The 24,326-nt window shown below is 39.3% G+C and overlaps 2 protein-coding genes across 2 annotated transcripts; both read left to right on the forward strand.

The window, feature by feature from the left end:
• Positions 1 to 1,541: 1,541 nt before the first annotated feature.
• LOC104437940 (endoribonuclease Dicer homolog 3) lies at positions 1,542 to 13,633 on the forward strand. The gene is given in 27 exon segments (XM_039308961.1): positions 1,542 to 1,665; positions 1,762 to 1,977; positions 2,154 to 2,334; positions 2,508 to 2,621; positions 3,129 to 3,263; positions 3,351 to 3,420; positions 4,828 to 4,892; positions 4,984 to 5,115; positions 5,233 to 5,385; positions 5,979 to 6,108; positions 6,396 to 6,501; positions 6,583 to 6,778; positions 6,874 to 7,034; positions 7,152 to 7,282; positions 7,285 to 7,369; positions 7,493 to 7,776; positions 8,244 to 8,515; positions 8,621 to 9,150; positions 9,264 to 9,358; positions 9,513 to 9,727; positions 9,824 to 10,033; positions 10,319 to 10,795; positions 10,943 to 11,215; positions 11,957 to 12,283; positions 12,460 to 12,709; positions 12,884 to 12,995; positions 13,119 to 13,633. Coding segments are annotated over 26 exon segments (5,040 nt in total). The 5' UTR covers positions 1,542 to 1,665; positions 1,762 to 1,849; the 3' UTR covers positions 13,327 to 13,633.
• A 2,851-nt stretch (positions 13,634 to 16,484) lies between these two features.
• On the forward strand, positions 16,485 to 23,151 carry LOC104437942 (DNA cross-link repair 1A protein). Its single transcript, XM_010050990.3, has 10 exons — positions 16,485 to 17,481; positions 18,638 to 18,835; positions 19,222 to 19,641; positions 19,736 to 19,799; positions 20,608 to 20,825; positions 20,937 to 21,050; positions 21,270 to 21,375; positions 21,553 to 21,764; positions 22,064 to 22,167; positions 22,614 to 23,151. Exons 1-10 carry the CDS (start codon positions 16,519 to 16,521, stop codon positions 22,756 to 22,758), a joined length of 2,544 nt encoding a protein of 847 aa, XP_010049292.3. The 5' UTR covers positions 16,485 to 16,518; the 3' UTR covers positions 22,759 to 23,151.
• The last annotated feature ends 1,175 nt before the right edge of the window (positions 23,152 to 24,326 follow it).

The raw sequence follows: 24,326 nt of genomic DNA on the forward strand, positions 1-24,326 counted from the left end.
AAGTATCAATTTTAGGTTGAGTAGCAATTTTGGCCTAACTTTTTTTTTTAATATCGTAAAAAATCACAAACTTTCATCCTTATCCCAAATCTAGCCCTTACTGTTAACTCTTTGTTTGAAGTCAACCTTGCTTGAGGAAAAAATATTCTAGTCGTGAGCTTGGTGGATTTCGTTCATAGCATCTCTCGAAGGGTGGTGGTCTAAGCTTCAAATTATGACAAAATGGCGAAGTTTAGCTAGAAAAATTCAATTTAGAGATCTTTTTTTTACTTGCATATGAAGTGTAGGAGAAAATGAACAGCTTCACCATTATTCTTCAAGTTGTGGCTCAAGAAAGAAGATAATTAATAATGCTTTAAATCTAGCCAACAAGTGCACATGGACTTATTGCTGAGTATAATCACTGGTCCTTAGTTAAGGAGAGCCAAATTTGAGATTTAAGTGAAAGTGATTTTTTAAGACAAAGAAAAGTTGAGGCCAGAATTATCATTTGACCAAAAGTTGGTGTTTTTTTTTTTTTTTTTTTTTTGGGATTAGGCCTACTTTTCTAGGACATTATAAGTATTTCAATTTTCAATTTTTTTAAGTTATTTATTTTATATATCGACATCCTATTATTTTGTAATTTACATTGTTAATTTGATATAAATGTGTTTTAATAATATAGGTCGGGTCAGGTCAGGTATGGTTAATAACTTTGCATTACACGTAAATGGATCAAAACGGATTAAATTGATTAATTTGGGTATGATCATTTTTGATCCAACTCATTCGTTTGACACCCCTATATATCATTGATGAGTGTACAAGATAGTGATGATGTGTAATTTCCTTTTTTGTTTACAGCATAAAATATCGAAAAGGTGAGGTTGCAAGGGGCGATGCATTGCAACCCATGCACCAAGGAGGGTTGTTAAGCACTTGCTTGGCCATTCGACACTAGGCTGGGTTCGTCGAGATCGTCAAGGTTGTCACTTGATTCCTGGAGAAGGTTGGGCATTGCCGCCCTCGAAAGCCATAAGTGAGGGCCGGCCTCGCTTTAGTGACTCTCCTTGGCCACAAGCAAGATTGACCCTCGCCGGATATAGGCGATGGTCACATCACTCATGGCCAACGAGGTCCTAAGACGAGGCAACCCTTGCCAGCTCTAAGGACTTGACTCTTCTTCTACTAACTTTATCTAATTTGACTAACAAAAAAAAAATATCAATGTGATTTTTTAATATTTTATCTCATAGATTAACTAACATATCACAACAACGTGATTTTGACCCGAATCCTAATTTTTATGGGAAATCTTTTAATTTTCTTAATTTTTAATTTAATTTAACTAAATTTTAGGTTAAAATTGCCTTTAGCCCCTCGTTTGAAATTGCCACGACTGTTTCAAACCCTCGTTTCAAACAAGATCAACTCCACTTCCTCGTACGAGAAAATAGTGCTCACCGTCCCTTTTTATTTCGAATTTTCCGAAAAAAAAATCTTAATTTTATTTTTTCTTTTAAACAACTTAAAATACAGTCAACTTCTCCAACTTTTAGAGAACTTCCGGCGCGGCGCCTTCATCATCCTCCCTTTCCGGCGCTCTCCAGTGGAAGTGTACCGCAGAGCATCTCGAATTCGCCGGTTTCCGTCTCTCCATTCCCCGCCGCATTGTTCTCTGCAGTAAGTCCACCGTCCCTCTTCACGCCATCGCCACCGTCGGTCGTACAAGGCTGCCTCTCACGCTCGCCGCGTTTGCTTCTCTCTCTCCCCCGCCAGGGACGTGATCGCGCCGCAGCAGAACGGGGAGAAAGGCGGGTCACGCATTCTGTTATTCTTCTTCGTTTTTTTACTTTGCTAGTTCAGTATGGATACGGCAGAGCGGGGCAGGCACGGCCTCAAGCGCAGCTTCGACGACATGAACTCGTCGAGAACGGAGACGGGTCCCGAGGGGACTGACGACTTGGTTCAAGGCCAGAGCTTCCAGCCCAGAAGGTTTAATTCCGCACGACCCTCGATCTCTGTCGTTCTGAACCCGGCTAAAGATTCCGAATTTTGATTCGATTGTGATCATCGCGTAATGGGTATGCGATCATAGTGTGTAGTGTATTCGTTTGAGTCACCTTTTTGAGTTGTGTCCCCGTGTGTGTGTTTGTGGGTTGGACATGCAGTTATCAAGTGAAGGTTTATGAGGTTGCCATGAGGAGAAACACGATTGCAGTGCTGGGAACCGGTTCCGGAAAGACAATTATATCTGTGATGCTTATTAAGGACATAGCCCAATCTATGAAGTCGAGCGGAGAGAAAAAGTTGATGGTTTTCTTGGCTCCGACGGTCCATCTCGTTAATCAGGCATGTGACGTGTAACCGTTGTCCGCGTTCGTTGCGAATGAATTTGAATTTTCATCGAAGGAAATGTCCGAATTATGTATGATGCTGAAAAGGCAGTTGTGTTTCCTTTAAATATTGTTGCTATTCCTAAGGAGTGATCCTATTATTCTGTTTGGTCATCGCTCATCTTACAGCAATATAAGTTTATAAGCAATCACACTGGTCTGCAAGTGGGGGAATATTGTGGAGCCAAAGGCATTGATGAATGGAATGTGAAAATCTGGGAGAAGGAAATCAGCGAGCACGATGTGAGTTTGCCTCTAGCTGCTAGCATATGAATATTTTTTGTGTTGGAATTGTTCAATATTTTGCTTTTGCAGTGCTTGTCACTCTTTTTCTCATGTTATCTAATTACGTCTACTTGTGAGTTTCCCTTGTTCTTGTGGATCCCTTTAGCAGTTGTATGGGTCAGCCAATATCTGAATGTCTCCTTTTCTGAATTCTGTACAATTATTATACATTGTTGTTTATCATTTTCTTTTTGCGCTTGGGCTTGTATTCAAAAGTGGATATTTGGCATAATGCAAATGTTACTGCTACAGTTTTTATTTGGGATTCTGGTAATCTTATTTGCATTGCTTTTATAGTACTTAATCAGTTTAGGAGAGCTGATATACCTCTGCTTACTCAATGTTATCTGTGCATTCTTGAGGGTTCGAATATGTCATTGCATATTTCTTTTTCCTTTGAATCAGATCATTTGAGCCTTTTCAACTGATTGGATCAGTTACAATGCATATTTTTTGATCAAACAGGTGCTGGTCATGACCCCACAGATTTTATTGGATGCTTTGAGAAAAGCATTCCTCAATTTGGACATGGTGAGCCTGATGATAATTGATGAATGCCATCATTCCACAAAAAACCATCCTTATACAAAAATAATGAAGGTCAGTGCCCATCCTCATGCCAATTTCATGCCTGAATCTTCCTCTGTAATTATTACTCATAAAGGGTACTTACTTGTTTTATTGAAGGAGTTTTATCACAAAAGCAGTAAGAAGCCAAAGATTTTTGGAATGACAGCTTCGCCTGTATCTCGTAAAGGTAAGAAATGTCTAAGCCAACCTTCTGTGTCCTTCCTAGAGATAAAGGCTGTGGTGATCCAACTTTCTTTTGTACTTGGATTTTGTCCATTACGTGTTGTGAGCCTACAGAATGGTGTTTTATGCCTTTGTGCTCTTGTTTTGGAATGTCGATGCACAGATACAGCTATAAAAGGGGAAATAAAATCCTTTCAAGACAATTCTTTTGTTGGATCTTGGGAAAGAGGTACCATGTAGCCTTACTTATTCAGGAATTACATGTCCAGACCTTCATCAGGAAATTTAAAGGGGAAGCATATAGATGGGGTTAAAATTTTTCAAGGAATACAGGATCCACTCACGTTAAAAGCCAAGCTTACTTGTCTCCATGGTTGCCCCATATTGAACATGAAGAAACTGTTTTCTGAGCCACCTGCCTCCGTCCTTTAGTAATATTTAGTGCTGTCAACAGTTCTAGATCTAACCATGATCCACTTTTGATGAAAGCTGAACAAATTTTCTTTTGGAACAATTAGACTGAAGACTGTTGTGACCATGAAGCTGTCCAGTACCTAGACGACTTAATGGCACAGTTCTTGTAGCAGCAACGAGAGAGAAAAGATGCTGGAGAAGCCTAATTTGATATTTATTTCCTTCATGATTGATCGCGAATTTATTTCTCCTAATGCTTTGCACTACCGGTTCGAGAATGCAGCGAATTATAACTTTGTATTAGTTCTTCTTCCTACCATTGGTAACGTACCAAAAAAACGCGGTCTAGTTAAATTACTGAACCTGAGATTCCATCACAAAATGGCAATGATGAGAAGATCTCTGAGATATAATTACTGGAAATTACTGTAATGCCATCAAAGTTCAATATAACTCATTTTGCTTTAGCTGCTATCTAATGTGCTTTTCTACAAGCACCTATTCTTATGATTTGTTAGAAAGGAAAAGAAGGCCTATTTGGTCTTTGAAACTTCTATCTGTTCCTGGAATAAACCTGTCAATTTAGTTTGCGTCAACTGTTTAATGCTGGTTTACAAGTATATGAATTGTGAACGTCTTTGATCTATTTAACATGAGGATAAACCTAGTTAACCAGCTTTGATGAATTGAAAAGTGTCTAGTCACATCTGGTAGGGAAGTAACTTTGGTATCCTCATGAGCTGCCAATACTCCAAGTTTGATCCTAAGTTCAGTCAAACATCATTGACAAAGGAATGGATACTATTGAGCCTTGTATAACAGTCTAACAAAAGGAATTCATATGATTTGTAAATGACATCTAATTATATGTACAAAACTTGAAGTACTGCTTCATATCAAGTATGCTTACACACCACAAATGCCTTTTTCATATGTTTGTCCTTCTATGTGATGGTTGAATCGACTTGCCACTGATTTGGAAATATCATGATTTTAGGGGTTTCCTCCACCGTGCATTGTGACGGACAAATATCAGAGCTCGAGAGCATTTTGGATTCCCAGGTAGCAAAAGACTTTCCTATTTTCCTGTTTCATTGATTACACTATCATGAACTTGTAGCATACTCACATGGAAATATATTTACATGGACAGATATACACTGTTGAGGACCGGATGGAGATAGAAGTCTATGTTCCATCTGCCAAAGAAATATGTTGGTTCTTTGACCAACCGCAGTTTTCAAATGCATCTTTGAAGGAAAATATGGAAGCTTCATGGTCCAAGGTATTCTTAATTAAATGCACATGTTTATTCACCTCGTGATACTTGAAGATTCCATATGTCTGGCTTTTACATATGTTGGCTGAAACTATTTTAAAAAGATTCATTATGCATGGGCAGTTTGATGCTTCCTTGTTAAAGTTGCAAGGCTCCTTTGAAAGTCATTTCAAAGACATGGACGAAAGGTTTAAGATGATGCGGAAGCGTTTGTCCAATGACCACTCAAAGATTATGTATTGCCTTGATGATCTCGGTCTCATTTGTGCTTATGAGGTATGCCATAGTAACATTTAATGCTTGAGCCTTAAATTTGGCAGACAAATTACTGTCTCTGTTTTTTTTCACATTACTTACATAGCCTAAAGCTGCTCTAATAGTCAGGGTAGGACTTTTGAATGGTGCGGATTGTCTATACAACTTGACTTGACCGAACTACCACGACAAAGAGATTCTACCTGTTCCACTTCATTATCTGATAGTTAGGTTCATATACCAAATAACTTCGAGAAGTTTGTCGTTGGAGAAACTTCAACTTCAGAAACAGTGACTCCCCCTTTGGTTCTAGACATTGATTTTCTGTTATGATGGTTCCAGCCCCACCAATCAGACCTACTCTATGGCTCACTGATCAGATCTACTATATGGCTGGGCCAATCAGGAGTCACGCTCATAAGTTAAGCACAAGCTATTGGGATAGATTAGTCTGAGTGTGTTTCTGAACTTGATGTGCAGGTGTGGCCAAGCAGGTATATTGCTAGAGTTAGGCCGAGAAAATCCTTTAGTGTTGCTGTCAGTGGACACCAGTTGCTGGATTGATTTTGGGTTCTGTTTTGTCGTGACTTCTCACATTTTCTTTTATTTGGCAGGCTGTTCAAGTCTGTTTAGAGAATGCTTCGAACGCCAAAGAGGAATGTGATATTTATAGAGAGAGTTCCTTGCAGTGTAGATATTATCTTGAGGAAGTGTCACAGTTAATTGGGGACTCCTTGTCACTTGGTATGATATTGTCCTTTTGGCCCTGTCTCATTTACATCAGTTGCAATATTTTTTTGTGAGAGGGAGTTTAGTGCTGCACTGTATTATCTGTCCAAATGACATCTTGGGAATTGCAATCAACAAATGTTGAACTTGAAGTAACTATGCAAAATAAAGGTCTTGGAACTTGCTGATGATAAATAAGAAAGATGATGACCTTACCTTACTTTTAGTATCATCATTGTGCAGTAAGCAGCATTGCTCTGCTTCATGTATGAGAAATGCCATAGATCTGATTTGCATTTCAGGTGATGAGTTTACTGTGGAAGGTGGGGCAAACTGTCAAAGAGCATTGGAGATGGGCTACGTAACTCCAAAGCTATACGAGCTCCTTCAGATTTTCCTGTCATTTGGGTGATAAGAGCTACTTCATTTGTCAATTTTGCTCATTTCATATTGAGTTCTGAGGCAATCATTTGTTCATTTGGTTTGCAGAGGTGCAGGGCTGGTACTTTGCCTCATCTTTGTTGACAGAATTGTTGCAGCAAAAGTGATAGAGAGATTTGTAAAGAAGAGAGTCTCTGTCCTATCTCATTTCATGGTGGCGTACATAACTGGAAACAATTCTTCGGTTGATGCCCTGGCACCAAAAGTGCAGAAGGAAACCCTGGAATCATTTCGCTCCGGCAAGGTATCTATTAATTTGAAGTGAGACAAGTCATGGTAAGTTAGGTACCTAAGACTCCTAGTGATTAAGTCAATTAAAAAAAATAAAAATCTATATAGGTGAATCTGCTCTTTGCAACTGATGTGGTCGAGGAAGGGATTCATGTGCCGAGCTGTTCGTATGTTATACGCTTTGACCTTCCAAAGACGGTCCGCAGTTATGTCCAGTCTCGCGGACGGGCACGGCAGGATAACTCCCAGTATCTTATCATGCTTGAGAGGTAAACTCTTGTCCTTGGTAATTCTTCACAAAATCTAAGTACTCTGGATGAATAAGTAGGATCCTGGTGGCAATTTTTACCTACCTTGGTATGTGTTTCCCTTCATCCTTTTTTTAGGGGAAACATAAAGCAAAGGGATCAACTATTTGACTTCATTCGGAGTGAACGATCCATGACCAACACAGCCATAAACAGAGATCCGTTTGAGAGCAACTTGAAAGTTTGCACATTCGAGGAAACGGATGCATATTTGTTGATATAACTGGAGCTTTAGTCACTGCGGATTCAAGCGTTAGTCTCATTCATCGATATTGTGAGAAACTTCCTCATGACAAGTAAGAAAATCGATTTATTCAACCGGTCATAGGCATACTTATATGAGTAGCAAACGTTCTTTTTTTGTACAGTGTTATAGGTAAGTTAAGTGATTTACATGACGAAGCTCTGGTGTAATGCAGGTACTCCACTCCAAAGCCAGAATTTCAATTTTCAGATTCAGGTGGATCTTGTGAATGCACTTTGACGTTGCCTCCTAATGCAGCCTTTCGGACATTAGTAGGTCCCTTGAGCAGGAATTGTCATTTAGCCAAGCAACGGGTATGCTTGGAAGCTTGTGAGAAGCTGCATCGTATGGGTGCTTTAGACGATCGTCTTCTTCCCAGCATTGAGGAGACCTCAGAAAAGGCCGCTACTTCTAAAGGCAAAGAATCATTTGCAGGCGTAAGTGCAGTTGTGGGTGTAGGTACTGTTAACAGCTCCTTTTCCAAGCATTGTGTAATTCTATGGGTTCTCAAATGTGCACTTTCAAGTGTTATGATCACAGATCACCTGTTTTGCCCCTTCTCTTGAAACAATATGATGTTCATATGATCTAATATTGCAACTTGATGCTGTTTAGATTATCTTGAAATGTTTTAGTGTTGTGCACATCTTCGTTTTCCTTTGAGATCTTCTCATAGTCATCACAACAAACAATCGTTCATATAAAATGGCTGGTGATGAAATTGTTTATCTTATTCCTGCAAAATGCAGTGTCGACACTGTTATCCATTCACAACTAGTTGCTGTTAGCTATGGGGTGTTTGAAAATGGATGTAATTGGCTGATCACATTTCCAGTGTTTCCAGAATATCTGACTTCTTTCAAAGCGTAAATCTTGCTCCTGGTTTCGTTTTCCCTTCTGAAAATGTGTACGTTTTGTTTCCCAAGGTACAACAAAAAGAAAGGAGTTACATGGAATGACAAACATCCGTGCATTATCAGGAACATGGGGTGAAAAAACTGATGGGACAATTTTTGAGGCCTATAAATTTGATTTCTCCAGTAGTATTGTTGGCGAATTTTACTCTCCATTTGTTCTTCTGATTGAGCGTAAGCTTGATGATGACGTGGCTAATACAGAAGTGGATCTTTACTTGCTTAAAAAGACAGTTAAGGTGTCGGTATCTTCATGTGGACAGTTGCAAATGGATAGTGAACAGGTAAAACCCGAGCTTTCCAAATTTACTAAACTATAGCTTTTATGCAATGATTCTGCTTTTAGATATCTTAATTATAACATCAAGTATTTTGTTTTGATGTACTAGATGATGAAAGCAAAGCGCTTTCAAGAATTCTTTTTTAATGGTTTATTTGGGAGATTATTTGTTGGCTCCAAATCTTCTAGAAAGAAGAGAGAATTTCTTCTCAACAAGGAAGCAAGTTTTTGCTGGAACCCAGATTACATGTATTTACTTCTCCCCCTGGAGATGTCAAAAACATCAAGTGTCGATTCCTGGAAAATCAATTGGACGGCGATAACTTCCTGCTTCGACGCAGTTGAATTTATGAAGAAAGAACATTCTTTTGGTACTGAAGATAGTAAAAGTAAGACAGTAAGCTCAGTTCCTTCTGGGACTCTCCCTGCCGAGATTGACGAGGACAAGAAAATACACTTTGCCGATGGTTCGCTCGGTGCTTGCAAACTTAAACAAGTAGTGGTCGTGGCTATTCACACCGGAAGGATCTACTCGATTCTTGAAGTTGCCTCTGATATGTCTGCAGACAGTCCTTTTGAGGGAAATGCAGATGGTGGCTCTTCAAAATTTAGTTCCTATGCTGAGTACTTTAACAAAAAGTAGGTAATTGTTGATTCTATATAATGCTTTTTATTCCCTGCAAATACTTCAAAGCTCTTTGATAATTTATCTGGCATCTTTTATTTTTTATTTTTAAAAATGTCCTTATCAGGTATGGCATAGTGTTAAAATACCCAGGACAGCCTTTGTTGCGGTTAAAGCAAAGTCATAATCCATACAATCTTCTAGTGAATTTCGTGGAAAAAGGTATGAATTGTGTGGTTTCGAGTTTCTTTATGGTTAAATCAGTGAGCATGATCTATTGCTTCTCTGTCTGTTCTAAAATCTTTTTGCTTATGTGGTTAACATTTGTCTTGATTTGCTATCTATCTGATCTTTATATTCTTTCTTTCATTGGAAGGTCGCAAGGGCAAGGCATCCCAACCTGGCTGTGTTGAGAAGCCGTTGAATCATGTTTATATGCCGCCTGAGCTTTTACTTACTGTTGATGTTCCGGTATATGCAATGAAAGCATTCTACTTGCTGCCATCTTTGTTGCATCGTTTAGAATCCTTGATGTTAGCCAGCCAACTTAGGGGAGAGATCAACTGCCCAATTCACGTACCGAGCTCTCTGGTTTGTCTGATTCTCACATAAACCTGACAGTTTATATTCCTATGTTTTAATGGTGATGAAAATATGCTAAATTACAAGACTTTGATCTATGATTAGATCCTAGAGGCACTTACAACCCTGAGATGCTGTGAGAGTTTTTCAATGGAACGCTTGGAATTGCTGGGTGACTCTGTCTTGAAGTATGCTGTCAGTAACCATCTCTTCCTTAAATATCCTGAGAAGCATGAAGGACAACTATCAGCTCAGCGATCATTGGCTGTTTGTAATGCAACCTTGCATAAACGGGGGACGGACTGTCAATTGCAGGTATCTAATCTTGCAGACCCTACGAGTGAATCCCCTGCGTATCTCATTGTTTGGGAATTCCTTCAGACGTCTCCTTGTCATTGATGCATGCGTTTAACATGATTTTGCAGTTCGTGTTCTCATTTGTTTGAGCAGCAAAATTTGTCATCCTAAAGTTTATTTTATTTTGTATGTAGAGTAGTAATGTTTATTGCAACAAACTTTCAGTAGCATGGATATTCCTTAAACACTCATCTATATGTGACTAAATTTCGACCTTCTAATGCATTTTGCTTTACACTAAAGGGATACATCCGAGATAGTGCATTTGATCCGCGTCGTTGGGTGGCTCCGGGACAGCGCACTCTATTTCCTTGTCCTTGTAGTTGTGGTGTGGACACACCAAATGTTCCTCTGGACATTAAATTTTCCACTGAAGACCCGAAAATAGTGGTTGGAAAGTGCTGCGACCGGGGCCACCGATGGATGGGCTCAAAAACCATATCGGATTGTCTGGAAGCCCTCATCGGTGCATTTTATGTTTCTGGTGGATTGATAGCAGCTCTTCATATGAATAAGTGGCTTGGAATCGACACTGAGGTTGACTCTTCATCTGTTGTTGAAGCCATCAATAGTGCAGCTCTGCATTCGTTTGTCTTGTCAACTGATGACCTTGACATTTTGGAGTCGAAAATTGGTTATAACTTCTCTGTTAAAGGACTTTTGCATGAAGCTATAACACATGCATCTTGCCAAGAACAAGGGCTGCCATACTGTTATCAGGTAATGAGCAAAGTCTCTTGCTTAATTGTTACTGGTTGGCAACTGTGAGAGAATAACTGGTGGCAAAATGTAAGACTTGTCGTTAAGTAATGACATGAAAATAACTTGTTGACTATTTCTTACCGTTAAAGACTCAATTCCATGCAGAGGCTTGAATTTCTTGGTGACTCTGTGCTGGACATTCTTATTACGTGGTATCTCTATCAGAGTCATGCTGATGTTGACCCAGGTGAGTTGACTGATTTGCGTTCGGCTTCTGTTAACAATGAAAATTTCGCTCAAGTTGCTGTGCGGCACAACTTCGAAAAGCATCTTCAGCACTGCTCAACCTCTCTTCAGAGCCAGATTATGGAGTATGTACAATCATTTAACAGACCTGAAATTGACACAAGAGATCTGCAACACATGAAAGGCCCTAAGGTAAGATGCCATATAGGTCTATTTTTCATGGGTGGGCAAAGGAAGCATTTGCTACCTACAACATTGTCGATAGTACTGTTTATTATTTGTCTTGAGTTATTGGAGAACTGGCGAACCAGAACAAATTGATCCACTAGTACCTGCCTAATGACCCATTATGTGTGCTGGTTTTTCTTGCTGATGGAGAGATGTAGATTCTGCTTCATAGACCATATATTGATAGGATCAGTATGGTTTCTGTTGCGTGCACTGAGAGAAGGCAGAGATTTCTTATAAGTATTTTTTTAGCAACTCTTTGGTTGATCTGTAGAGAGAGGAATAGGAGAGCCTATGATGATGGAATAGTGAACTACGGAAGTAGAGGAACCTTTCTTGTTTATTAGTTTAAATGTTTGTTGTGATCACAATGTGCAGTCAATGTAAATGATGACCATTGAGATGGCAAATGGAATATCTAGTAGATGAAATTTGTATTGGGGCAAGGCCACCACCTTCTTGCACGGTGCCTTACTTGTGATGGTAATCTTTTTGTTGATCGTGAGATGGTCATTAAGTTTAGGACTTCTGTAGTCTTGCAGCTTCATGGTCTTTAGAAATGCCTTTTTTAGATGGCACCCGCCCAGTGTGGTTTGATTTATTGTCCTTCGAATGTCTTTATACATATGCAATATGTATACCCATGTGAAATATGTACCTGGCACATCTAACATGCTCATGCATGTTCTTGCTATCATTCTGCAGGCTCTTGGAGACATGGTGGAAAGTATTGCAGGCGCTATTCTTATTGATACGAAGCTTAATCTTGATGAAGTATGGAGAATATTCAAACCGCTTTTATCTCCAATTGTCACACCCGATAAGCTCGAATTGCCTCCTTGGCGTGAACTGAATGAGCTGTGTGACCATCTTGGGTACTTCGTCAAAGAGAATTGCGTAAATAAGGGGGAAACTGTGCATGCCGAGATTCGTCTACGGCTTGATGATGATGAGCTGTTTGGCCAGGGTTATGAGCGATGTAAAAAAGATGCCAAAGGGAAAGCGGCCCTTCATTTGTTAAAGCAACTTGAGGTTCGTTATTGTTGCACTCAAATGTACAAGTATAACACTTGTTAAAGCGTCTTTGGTTTTTTTTCCCCAAAGTTTACACTTGAACTGGCTTTTAGAGGTTATGTCACTGAATGCATGCGCTTAGCATGTGTTATTTGCACTAAAATTGATGGTGCTTGTTGTGTTCAATGTATCAGAAAAGGGGAATCTCGTTTAACAAGTCTGTCGCAAAAAAAAAGAAACACAGTTCTGAGGATGATGCTGATTTGTCTCCATTACAAGCGATGGTTGACAAAGACAGCCATGGAATGGATGGAGATATCTCGGGCCCAGAACCTTGTAAGAAACAAAGGACTTCTGGAAGTCAATTGCCCACAGAGGCAGACGGAAAAATTGTGCCGGTGGATTGCAGTGTAAAGGAATCCAACTTCGATTCTTCTGAACCAGGTTTGTAACATTTGTAATGCACCTAGCTTAGAGTTATAGCAATTTTGCAATTTTATGAGTTCCAGAGTAAGCATAGAACTTGAATAATGTCATTGGTGTGGAATTGCTAATGTTGAGCTGTATGTGTTTTCATTATCATTAACATTAACATTGGTCCGGTCCTTTCTATTGCAGTTCTCGTAACCGTCAACATGAAAAAAGGCGGGCCTCGATCGTCTCTCTTTGAACTATGCAGGAAACTCCTGTGGCCGATGCCCAAATTTGAAACGACTGAACAAAAATCAAAGTCCGTGATACCATTACCTCTTTCAAGCACCTTTCTAAGTTCCTTTTTCCTTTTTTTTTTCGTTTGTCTCGACAATTTCTGCTCCGTGCTTGGTCTGGCCTAATCCATGTGAATCTCTTGCAGGACACCAATTGAATTTGGCGAAGGCGCCGAGAAAAAAGTTGGATTCAGTAGTTTCACATCGAAAATTATCTTGCACATACCCAAATTTGGCGACATGGAATCAACTGGAGATCCTAAAGCCGATAAGAAAAGCTCGTTCGACTCCGCCGTGCTGACTATTTTTAACGAGCTCGAAAAGCAAGGGAGGATTATCATTGCTAAAGAATAACCACCATTTATGCAAAGCTAATTCTTTTCTAACATTAGGAACAGAAGGATCATTGAAGGTGCTCATAATCAATCCCTCAACTTTTCTTGTCTTAAGACCGTTTAGGGCAAAAGCTCAAACGAGCAAATTTTAGCAAAGAGTTAGCATTTTCCTTTGACTGATTAGATTATGACAAATTGAGAGTATGAGTTCTTTCAAGAGTTATGTAACAACAATGACGTGCTTAAATTGGCGCAGCTTCGACGACGGCGTAAAAATCTCTATTATGCCGAGAAATGTGCATATGTATATATACATGCATTGTCGACTTCTTGCCCAGAACGTGTTGGAAATTTTTAAAATTTTAAACCATGCATTAATTTTAGAAGCTTAGGCTTTTAAAACAGTTGGTAATGCTCTAATCAAGAGACCGATCTCAAATCTTTCTAGGTCTTTATTTGCTTATTTAGTTACATATTTCAACACTTTAGGCTTAGATCAAAGTTTAGCTTACATAGTTGGAAAAGCATTAGAATATTTCAATATTAAATTATGCATTTATCTAAATGTTTAAGTTTGACTTTTTGAGTTCAATTTGTAGGTATATTTGATCATGGCTTGGACCTTTTATATTGGCTTGCTTTTATAAATGAGTTCATCATCCACGGGATGATAATAAGTGACATAAAAATAGGTTGACAAGTATTTCACCTTTCAACTATGGAAAACAGTATAGTTCTAGAGTAAGAACATTTATGTAAATTTAGAGAGTAAACTAGACATAAATGATACATGTAGAGAGATGAATTTTTCAACTCTCAATTTGGCTTGAGGTCCAATTAGTCTAAAACTATTGTACGAATGGTAATTCAATCATAAATTTTTCATTTTTTTTTTAATTTAGATGCCATAAAAGCCAAAATCAAGGACATGTTCAAAGAATTGGGTTGGAGGTCTTTTTGGCATCTCATGACATGTTTACTCGTCGCAATCTAAGTAGCACCAACATTGACACGTAACACGTGATACGATATGACACGACATAACAACATATCTTTTCTAAAAATGAGAGAATTCTGATACATTGAGACAAGTTATATATTATTAAATGTATATCTTTATATATAAATAATAAATTATCATTTATCAAATTAATTTAATTCAAATTCACAAATAAATAAATAATAAAAAAGCCTAGAATAAATTTACACTAAAAACATTAATCCACCATTTATTAATATCATTATTGTTTTAATTTGACAAATTCAACTCTATTCCAATAATTCAAAAAATTTGGAGAAAAAAAATAAACAATTCACATTCTAAACTCACGTGTTAGACATATCGGAAGAGAAGAGAAAAAAAAAACTTTGGAGGTGAATTATGTATTATGGGAAGTGAGAGTTTGAAGAGAACATAAGACTAGATTTTTTCTCTTTTCCAATTTATTATTTTTATTATTGTTTTTTTTTTACATATATATTTTGACCTATCAATTATTGAATTTTTTTAAAATTGACCCCGTCTTTTAAAATCACATATCGAAAACTCATATGTTGGAATTCCAGTGTTGGATTTTCCAATATGTATTGATTGAGTGCGGTAGAGTGTCGGATACGTGTTAAAGTGTTCGACACAATATAAAGGCTCTTGGAAAGTGTTGATGTTTTATAGGCTGTAACCAATGGAAATAATGGCAGGTTTCTTTAATAGTCATTAGGACAAAAAGAAAAAGAAAAAAAGGAGGGTAATATCCATGATGGAAAAGGTTTAGATGTACAACTTCGGCAGCAACTTGGTACTAGACTTGGCAAAAACGAAAATATTTCCGATAACCCATCTAAACCTGCCCTAAAAAATATTAGTAAAAAAAAATTATGCTCGGTGCAATGCTTTCTTTCTAAATACTTTATACTGGGTAAAATTTATCGTGATTGGCTTTATTATTGTTTCTAGACATTCTTCGATTTGATTTGTTAATCAATAAAATCACAGGGACTTTGAGAGTTTTCAAATTTTTATTTTTTTTATCATCACGATGCATCGAGCAAACTAATTCTGCAATTCTTTTTAAAAGGCATTGCAAGCAATGACCAATACAAATTTCCTATCTATTCATTTGTCACATATATATTTTTTGTGGATTTATTTTTGCTCACACGAAAAAATATGAATTATTTCCTGATGGAAAAAAAAAAAAAGGGCGAGAAAAGGGTTTCATGACCCGAACCCGAATCCGCCCAAACCCGCCAATTTAGGGCCTGCATGGTTGCACCTGTTTGTTCCCAGAACAGAAATTTCTGTTTTTGTTCCCCGGAACAAAAAGAAAGAAAATAAGAAACACAAATTTTGTGTTTTTTTTTTAACACAAATCGAAACATTTTTTTCTTATTTTTGTTCTTCTTTCTTTTGGCGGTCGTCGGCCTTGGCCATGGCCGTCGACCGGCCGACGGGGGCGGCCTCGCCCGGCCACGGCGAGGCTCGCCGGCCCCCGAGCCGACCTCGCCCGGGGCGGCGAGCCTCGGCCTCGCCCGAGCCACCGCCCTGTCTCGAGCTCGCCCGGATCCGGCGAGGCGAGCTCGCCCGCCCGGCCGAGCCTCGGCCTCGCACCCAGCGGTGGCCGGCGGCCGCGCCTGCCGTCGGCGGCGAGCTCGGCCTCGCCGGATCAAGGCGAGGCCGACCTCGCGCCGGCCCAGGCGAGCTCGATCTCGCCCGTTCGGCCTCGAGCTCGCCCAGCCGGCGAGGCCGAGCTCGCCCACGGCGGCGAGCCTCGGCCTCGCCTCCGGCTCGGCGGGCCGCGCCTCGCCCGCCGCTAGGCGAGCTCGGCCCTCGCCGGCGGGTCGCCGGCCAAGGCCTTGGCCGGCGACCGAGCCAAAAGAAGAAAAAAATGAAAAAGAAAAAAGAAAAAAAGGAAAAATAAGAAAAAAATAGAAAAAATAAAAGAAATAAAAAAATTATCCAAATTTACCAAACATGTTTTCGTTTATTTTTTATTAGAACAAGTTCTACCAAACGCGTGTATTTTGTTGAAAATTGTTAGAACGGCAAATACTTTTTTCATTTACGCCTTTTTAAACGGTCGCCCTATGAAAAGTCGCTTTTGTCCCCCGAAAAACTGCGAAATATCCAAATTGCAAAACGCGGACCCAAATTTTTTCCCTCCACTTTCCTCCTCAAAAAACACGAATTTGAAAAAGAAACACTCTCTCCACAATGCCTTCCTCAAGCTCCGCCGGCCACCGCCGCCGCCGCCGAACCGCCGCCCTGACCCAGCCTCCGCCGCCCATGACTACCACCCACGGCGGCGGCGACGACGGCGACGACGATTTCCAGACTCGCCCCAAGCTCAGCTGCTCCCAGAAACCCCTCCAGCTCTCCAACGTTTCCTCCGGTGGCGCTCGCCCGACCAAGAAGCTGAAGCGGCCCACCCCAGCCCTCGGCAAGGAAAACGCCGTTCCCGCCTCGGCGGTCGGTCGGAGCAGCCCCGAGCCGCGTGAATCGCTCGATCAGAGGGCCGTCGGCTTGTTCGACACGAGCAGGGGCCGCGGCGGGGCGGATGATTTCGAGCTGGCCGATGCCGACTGCAGCTTGGATTTGATAGAGTCGAGCATCGATTGCGAGCGCGCGCCCGTGGATAGGCATGTGGAGGAGGGTCGCGGTAGAGCTGGCGAGAGAAATGAGAAGCTGGAGGTGAATGAGGGCTATTTGAGCCACTCGATTGAGTCAAGGTTAATCAAGGCAAAATTAGATTTTGGATTCAGTGATGGTGGTAATTGTAGAGGTCTTGGTGGGGTTGAGAAGAATAAGGAAGATGGGTCGGTGGCGAATGGGGGTTCTGCGAGCAATTTGATCGAGTCTGGGTCGATTGCAGCGAAGGAGGATTGTGGGCTGAGTGAGGTTGGTGATGAGAGGGTTTCCGGTGCGCATGATGATGAGTGTGATGAGCCATTTGAGGTGGGGGCGGACCTTGATTTGCTGATTAAGCTGTGTGATGATGAGGGGCCGGTGCATTACTCCGATGACAAAGATGGAGAGGAAGCAGAGGATGGTTGGGATTGTGATAGCGGGTTGGTTTGTTGTCCTTTATGTGGTGTGGACATTTCAGATCTGAGTGATGAGTCCAGGCAGATACATACCAATGATTGTCTTGACAAGGGAGAGGCACGACTTGATGAGGCAAGTCTACTAATCTGCTCAAGTACATATTGTCATTTGCTGTGCTTCTGTATGAATTGTCAGGGGCAGTATCTGCGCCGTATGAACTTTTAGCATTGTTTCACCAGCACTAGTTGTAAAATGTTTTCCTGAAAATGATCACTTGTATTATTTACAAAACGAATGAATGAAAAGTATTTTTTCTGTTAATGAAATTTTTTTAGATATAAATTATAAATTATTGTTGATAACGAAAATTGCATTGACTAACTATTTCAAGCGATACAAGCAATTACTTTTAGAAAAATATTTTCCAAATCGTTAATTTTCTGTGAACAAATAGAGCCATAAAGTCATACCTTGTTCATGCCAGATCAACAAGAATGAATCCTGAATTGATAATGAGAAAATTGCCCTGCTGCATCTTATGTTACTTTTCAAGAAAATTACACATTTTGACCCATGGAATGCATTATGCTTGATAAAAATCAACTAAGTTCTTGGTCAGTCACTTTATCCGTAGAACAATCCATCCTTGATAGTACATTGTTGTGACACATTGATATGAATAAGATGATATTGGGACACTATTTGGCATCTCGTCCACGGCTGATGAGAAATGATTAGCAAACCCATATCAAGCAAATTGAATTGTTGACGTTTGTGATCATATTCTCTGTACTGGCAGATCACCTCTTTGGTTGCTTACTTCTTTTGTGGCTCTCTCAAAAGCTTTTATGCATAAGGCATCCAAGAAGACAGATGGAAGATGAGCTCTCCTCATACTTCCATCTTTTTTTCCCACAAATAAATAGAGGATCCAGATAATGCAGCTTTATCAACTAAAATGCAAATTATCTCTGGCAATCATTTTAATTTTGACGTAGATGTGTAGCAATAGGTTGCTTTGTGTTCCCCCTCCTCCCGTTGCCTTAAGCTGGAAACAAATCATTTCCCTGAGATCATTCAATGAGGATTAGTATTACTCTTTGTGTTTTCCTATTCTTAGAAGGTTCCTTTTAGGTTTGATTTTACTTGTTCGAGGCATTTCTATAGTTTATTATGGTTATTGCTGTTTTGTTTATGGTATAGGAAACATGGATCTCTTTTAGCATTTTCCTCATCTATGTATGCAATTGAAAACCAGCAACTACCTAAGCCTAAGATATTCCTGCAGGTTCTATTTCCTGATGCCGATGGGGCACCTTCACCTCGTCCTCAGGAAGCTGTTGGCTCACCTGTTAGTTCTCCCCAGCTAGCTGTTGATATCTCTCCAGTGCTTGGATGGTTACGTAGCCTTGGTTTAGATAGGTACGAAGAAGCTTTTGTTAGGGAAGAGATTGATTGGGACAGCTTGCAGTGCCTGACAGAAGAGGTATGCTTTTGGCAGTGATCTTTCGGGATTTCAAGCGATAGCTTCTTATAAAACTTAGATGACTGTCTCCTTGGTGAGTCTTGATGGATGAGAAACAACATGATATTCTTCATACTGTGCACCTTCTACAAAGTTGAGGCTTGCAAGGATTACATGAGTCAAGAAATGATAGGTGAAGTAAGATATCCTCGGCCATTATAATATCAATGAACAACTTTTTTCCAATTTTGAGAGGATACTTTGCATTACCAGGTGATTTCAGTATGGTTGCATCTTTGAGAGGTTTCTTGCTCTTTATCCTCATTATCTGGTGTTGTGGTGATGGCATTCCTGTCAAATCTCCAGTTCCTTACTTTGATGTGATTACCACTGTCTTGAATGCACAGGATCTTTTGAAGATGGGTATTTCTGCTCTTGGCCCAAGGAAGAAAATTGTGCATGCTCTAAATGAACTTAGAAAAGGAGTCCAAGGAGAAACTGCCGAGCATGTGGATATAAATGGAAAATGTGGAGATCATATGACAAAGACAGAACCTGGTGCTTCTAAAGCGATGGTCTCTGGTGATAGTAAAGTAGCCGCAAGCAAGCTGATTACAGATTATTTTCTGGGCTCCTCTACAAATCAGAAAAAGACCTGCAACATTTCTACTCTGCAAAGAAGAGTCACAGAACAGTTGAGTTCCAGTCGTGGATGTGCTAAAGTGAATGATCATGTTAAAAATGTGAAACCAAGGGGTCGTGTTAAAAATTCGACACGAAGGGAGGTTCCCTTGTGGTGCCGTATACCAGGGACGCCCTTTCGAGTGGTTAGTGGCTTTCCATCATATGAAATCCTTACTACTATCTCCTTTTTATTGTGAGATGATGGTTAAGCACTGTTTTTCCACCTTGACATCACAGGATGCTTTCCGATATCTTACAAGAGACTGTTCCCATTGGTTTCTCACTCACTTTCATATGGACCGTAAGTTTCATATTTTTTCTGTTTCTTAATCTTTCTTCAAGTTTGAAACATGTCGAAATAAATCCTGGGCAAACATGCATTTCAGCTTTATTGTGTCAATGCAAATCAGGTCGTTCTGTGGTGGGCTGGGTTACTCTACATGAATGGACAAGATGTGGTACTGATGCAGCATATAAAAATAATTTAGGAATCCTCAGTCATCTAATTTGAAAATTCTAATTAATTTGTGAGCATTTACTTTCTTGTACGTGGGTTCGCATCAGGGATTTTCTACACAAGATTTCTGCTCTATCTATACCCGAGACAAAAGAATGAGAGATATCACTAGCGATAAAACGTAGACATGGTAGACTGATCTAATTAGTACTATATTTGCTGTGAAGTCGCTTATGATCAACCTGAATATATGGGCTCAGTTCCATTTTAGATGTTCATGATGTATCTTACAGAGACACCAGCAGAGATTCTTGGTGTGCCATTATGATGAGCACGTATGTACACCTAGTGAAGATATTACTAGGACTGGCAGAGTAAATGATTGTAACATAGGTGAAATTTGATGGCTGTGCCTGAAACGTAACATTGAGGGTGTTTGAGATAGCTTCATATCCTTTTCTCTTGTTCTTTGATCATACAAATCCCAACTAATTGCAGAGCACTAGATATGAATTCTCGATCATTCATGGTTTTGGTCTTTTTAATCTTATTGCATTTGAAGTAAATGGGATTTCTAGATTATTCATAGTTTAGCTCCTTTTATTCTGTATGCTTACCTTGTTGTCTCAATGCTGTTGTGCATGTCATGCAGATTATCAAGGTCTTACAAGGTCCTTCTGTCATGGGAAAGTCTACTGCTCTGCAGTAACGGCAAAGCTTGTAAATTTGAAGATTGGTATCCCTTGGGAACGGCTGGAAGTTCTACCAATCAACCAGAAGGTTGTGATTGAAAGTGTTGGAGTGACATGTTTAGAAGCTAATCATTGTCCTGGTGCCGTAGTAATCCTCTTTGAGCCACCAACTGGTGAGGTGTGTTGCAAATTGACTCTCTTTATATATTTTGTCATAATTATGACCTACTCATCACTGTAGGTTATGACTGATGGGGTTGATCCTGAAATCCGTGCTTCATGCATCCAGGTTGTTCTCCATACAGGAGATTTTCGCTTTAGTGAAGAGATGGCTGGACTGTCCATTCTGCAAGCAACTCGAATCCATACTCTTATACTTGACACCACTTACTGTAACCCCCAGGTAAGCAAGTGCTTCGGTGACTTTACCTGGCAGGGTGATTGCTTCCACATGTATGCATCCAGTGACATCAATAATCTCCACTCCTTTCTTTAATTGTTTTTTGTTTTTTTGAGTATGATGAGGAAAACTGCTCATTATCACAACTTGAGATTTTTGTCTGTTTTATTGTTCATGATACATAAATACTGACTGAAGTCCTCGTCCTGTTACTATACACAGTATGACTTTCCGAAGCAAGAGGCAGTGGCCCAATTTGTTGTGGAGTCCATCCAAGCTGAATCCTTTAACCCAAACACTCTTTTTCTCATTGGCAGCTACACAATTGGTAAGTCCTTTCCACCCCTAGGCTCTCTATCTCCCACACCCTCGGTGCAATGGCTGTACCATGTACCTCTACTTGCTTAAAAGAAAAGAAATTTACATCATCTTCTGCTAGCGATTTTCCATTGCTTCTTGCTCAGCTTACTCGAATAAGCTGATTCCATTTTGTCATCATAACTAGGGAAGGAGAGGCTGTTCTTGGAGGTTGCTCGTGTGCTACATAAAAAGATTTATGTCAGTGCTGCAAAGCTGCGTATTATACAATGTTTTGGGTACTCTGAGGAGGACATGCAATGGTTTACATTAAATGAAAAGGAAAGCCACATTCATGTTGTGCCTATGTGGACCCTAGCCAACTTCAAAAGGCTAAAGCAGATTTCTAATCAGTATCTGGTAGGGATTACAAATTATCTCATGTTTCTTCGAACGGTACTCAGTGAAGTTGACTTTCTATATAATTAGCTTATCTACCTGCAGTAAAAGTCTGAGTAAATAGTGAATACTTATGTCAGGAGTTTACTTTTTGTCGCAGATCATGAAACAATTCCAACTTAAATTGGGCATTGGTGTCAAATATATAGTAGTTTATATATCTCACTTGTAACATCTGTCTGTTGAGTTTCTAGTTCCTTTCTTCTCAGTTCATGTGGAATTTTCAATTCACTAATACACATTCCTTTTCTCAATGTCAGGGAAGGTATAGTCTTGTTGTTGCCTTTTCTCCTACTGGCTGGACTTTTGGTAAAGGAAAGAAGAAGTGCACAGGCAGAAGGTGGCAGCAGGGAACCATCATAAGGTGATGTTCTAGTGATATTGAATCTAATATTCTGAAATTATGCCCTCAAAGGCCTGATTTATTTGTTAAGAAAGGTTGGTTGTCTCTTTACATGAACTTTGGCTATTGTTTGGCTATTGCCTCATGTCTAACAAATAATAGGTCCAACTTTACTTCTCCAGAAATTGGTTTGAAATTATTCCTGAACTGCAAAAACCAACACATCCAGATTCTTAATTCTCCCTGGAAAACTCAGAAAATAATGGCGCAAATGCTCTTTGTTTGGTACAGAAAATTCTGTTGTGGAGTTAGTCCTTGTGCCCATTTCACTAGTTCATCTCAGGGTCCTCTCTCTGGTTAACAATCTTTCTGCACTCCATCTTTATAGAAGTTGTTTAGTTAAAGAACGGGTTTTCTGCTAAAATTGCGAGGATTTATTGACATATTTATAGCGGTTTCTCTTTCAGGTATGAAGTGCCATATAGTGAGCACTGCAGCTTTTCAGAACTGAAAGAGTTCGTGAAGTTCATATCACCTGACAGGATAATACCAAGCGTCAACAATGACGGGCCGGAATCTGCCAATTCCATGATTTCCCTCCTAACATCATGACTTCTTGAGAGATAACTCTATGGGTAGCGATGAAAAAATCTACATTGGGTGCTATCGGAAAATTCTCCTCCTTTCAAAGTGGATGAACATGACAAGGGATGAGAAAATGGAGTTGGCCGATGACTACCAGCACAAAACATGAGGATGTTGAGATGTCTGGTGCCAGTAGCAACAATAATGAAATACCAAGCAACATCAAGTCCAGAGTGCCACGCTGATGTAGGTTGATATAACTCTTGATGAATAGGCCATTGCCCTCAAAGAAACTTGTTACATAATGAAAGCATCAGCCACAAAAATTCATCTCCATCTGCTTGCTAATTTACTCAACAGATGGGATCATTTTATGTACAAAGAGTACTGATGCAGCAATGTTGTTTGATAATTGTGGGATTTCTTCTTTTTTCGGCTATGTTTTTGTTACTCCAAAATCCCAAGTGACAAATCCGATCGATGGAGATATACGTCAATGTGAATTTATGTGCATCAACTAAGGATTAAATGGCATATCATACATGTCGTGACAAAATTTTCGGGTGAACCACCTCAGGTTTGGCTAATGGATTGTTAAGCTTAGATTTAACTCGGCCTCTCTCAAGCTCATACCAACTCGCGGCGTAAGTTTAAGTTTCTTAACATGCAAATGGATTTTATTTAAGAGTCGTCACTAATTAGTTTACGGTAGGTTGATTAGACACCTAAGTAAAATAATGGGAGAATTATTTTACTCTTATGAACCAGAGATTAAGGGTATGGGGACTTGATTATACTAGATTTCTCTAATACTCTTTCGGTACCATTTCTTTTTATTTTCAAAATTTTTTGCAAGCAATTTAAATTGATTTTAAATCTATTTCCCTAACATGTGAGGTGATCATACAGGTGCGCAATCCACCAATTTAACACTCAGATTAATAATGAATAAATTGCAAAACTTACCTCAAAGTAACGAAAGTATCTGCAATGTTAAATTAGAATTCACATCAATCAACACCCTAAATATGATTTCTAATTAATACGCAATTTTTTTTTCACTTATTTAATGAGAATCATGCCTTACAATGCATGCTACTAATTTAATAGAAAATGTCATGGCATGGCAATATGACCTAAACTATATGACATGAGTAAAGTAATGCAATAGTTAAATGTGCAATCTAAATTAACCAAATCATCTAATTCTAATGACGGGTAATTTCTAATTAAATGAACCTAACAACAATCTCTAAATGATGTGCATTTTCATGAACCTAATCTTATATGATGTGCACATGATTTCTATTTTTTTTTTTATAAGCATGCAATCTATCTATGAAAAATTATCTAAATCTATAACTAATAAACATGCAATCCTAACATGCAATGACGTGCGATTCTATATGACATATGCATGATGATTTTTATTTATTTATTAAAATTCGAAATTAAAGTTGACACATAATTAAATGTGCAATTTAAATTAAAGAAAACTGACATCCTAAATGAATGCATTTTTTTGGATTTTTATTTAAGGAATTCAAAATAAATAAATTTCCTATTCTAAACATGCAAAATAACCCTAAAACAAG

This window comes from Eucalyptus grandis, chromosome 3 (assembly GCF_016545825.1).
Source record: "Eucalyptus grandis isolate ANBG69807.140 chromosome 3, ASM1654582v1, whole genome shotgun sequence".
NCBI classification, from domain to species: domain Eukaryota; kingdom Viridiplantae; phylum Streptophyta; class Magnoliopsida; order Myrtales; family Myrtaceae; genus Eucalyptus; species Eucalyptus grandis.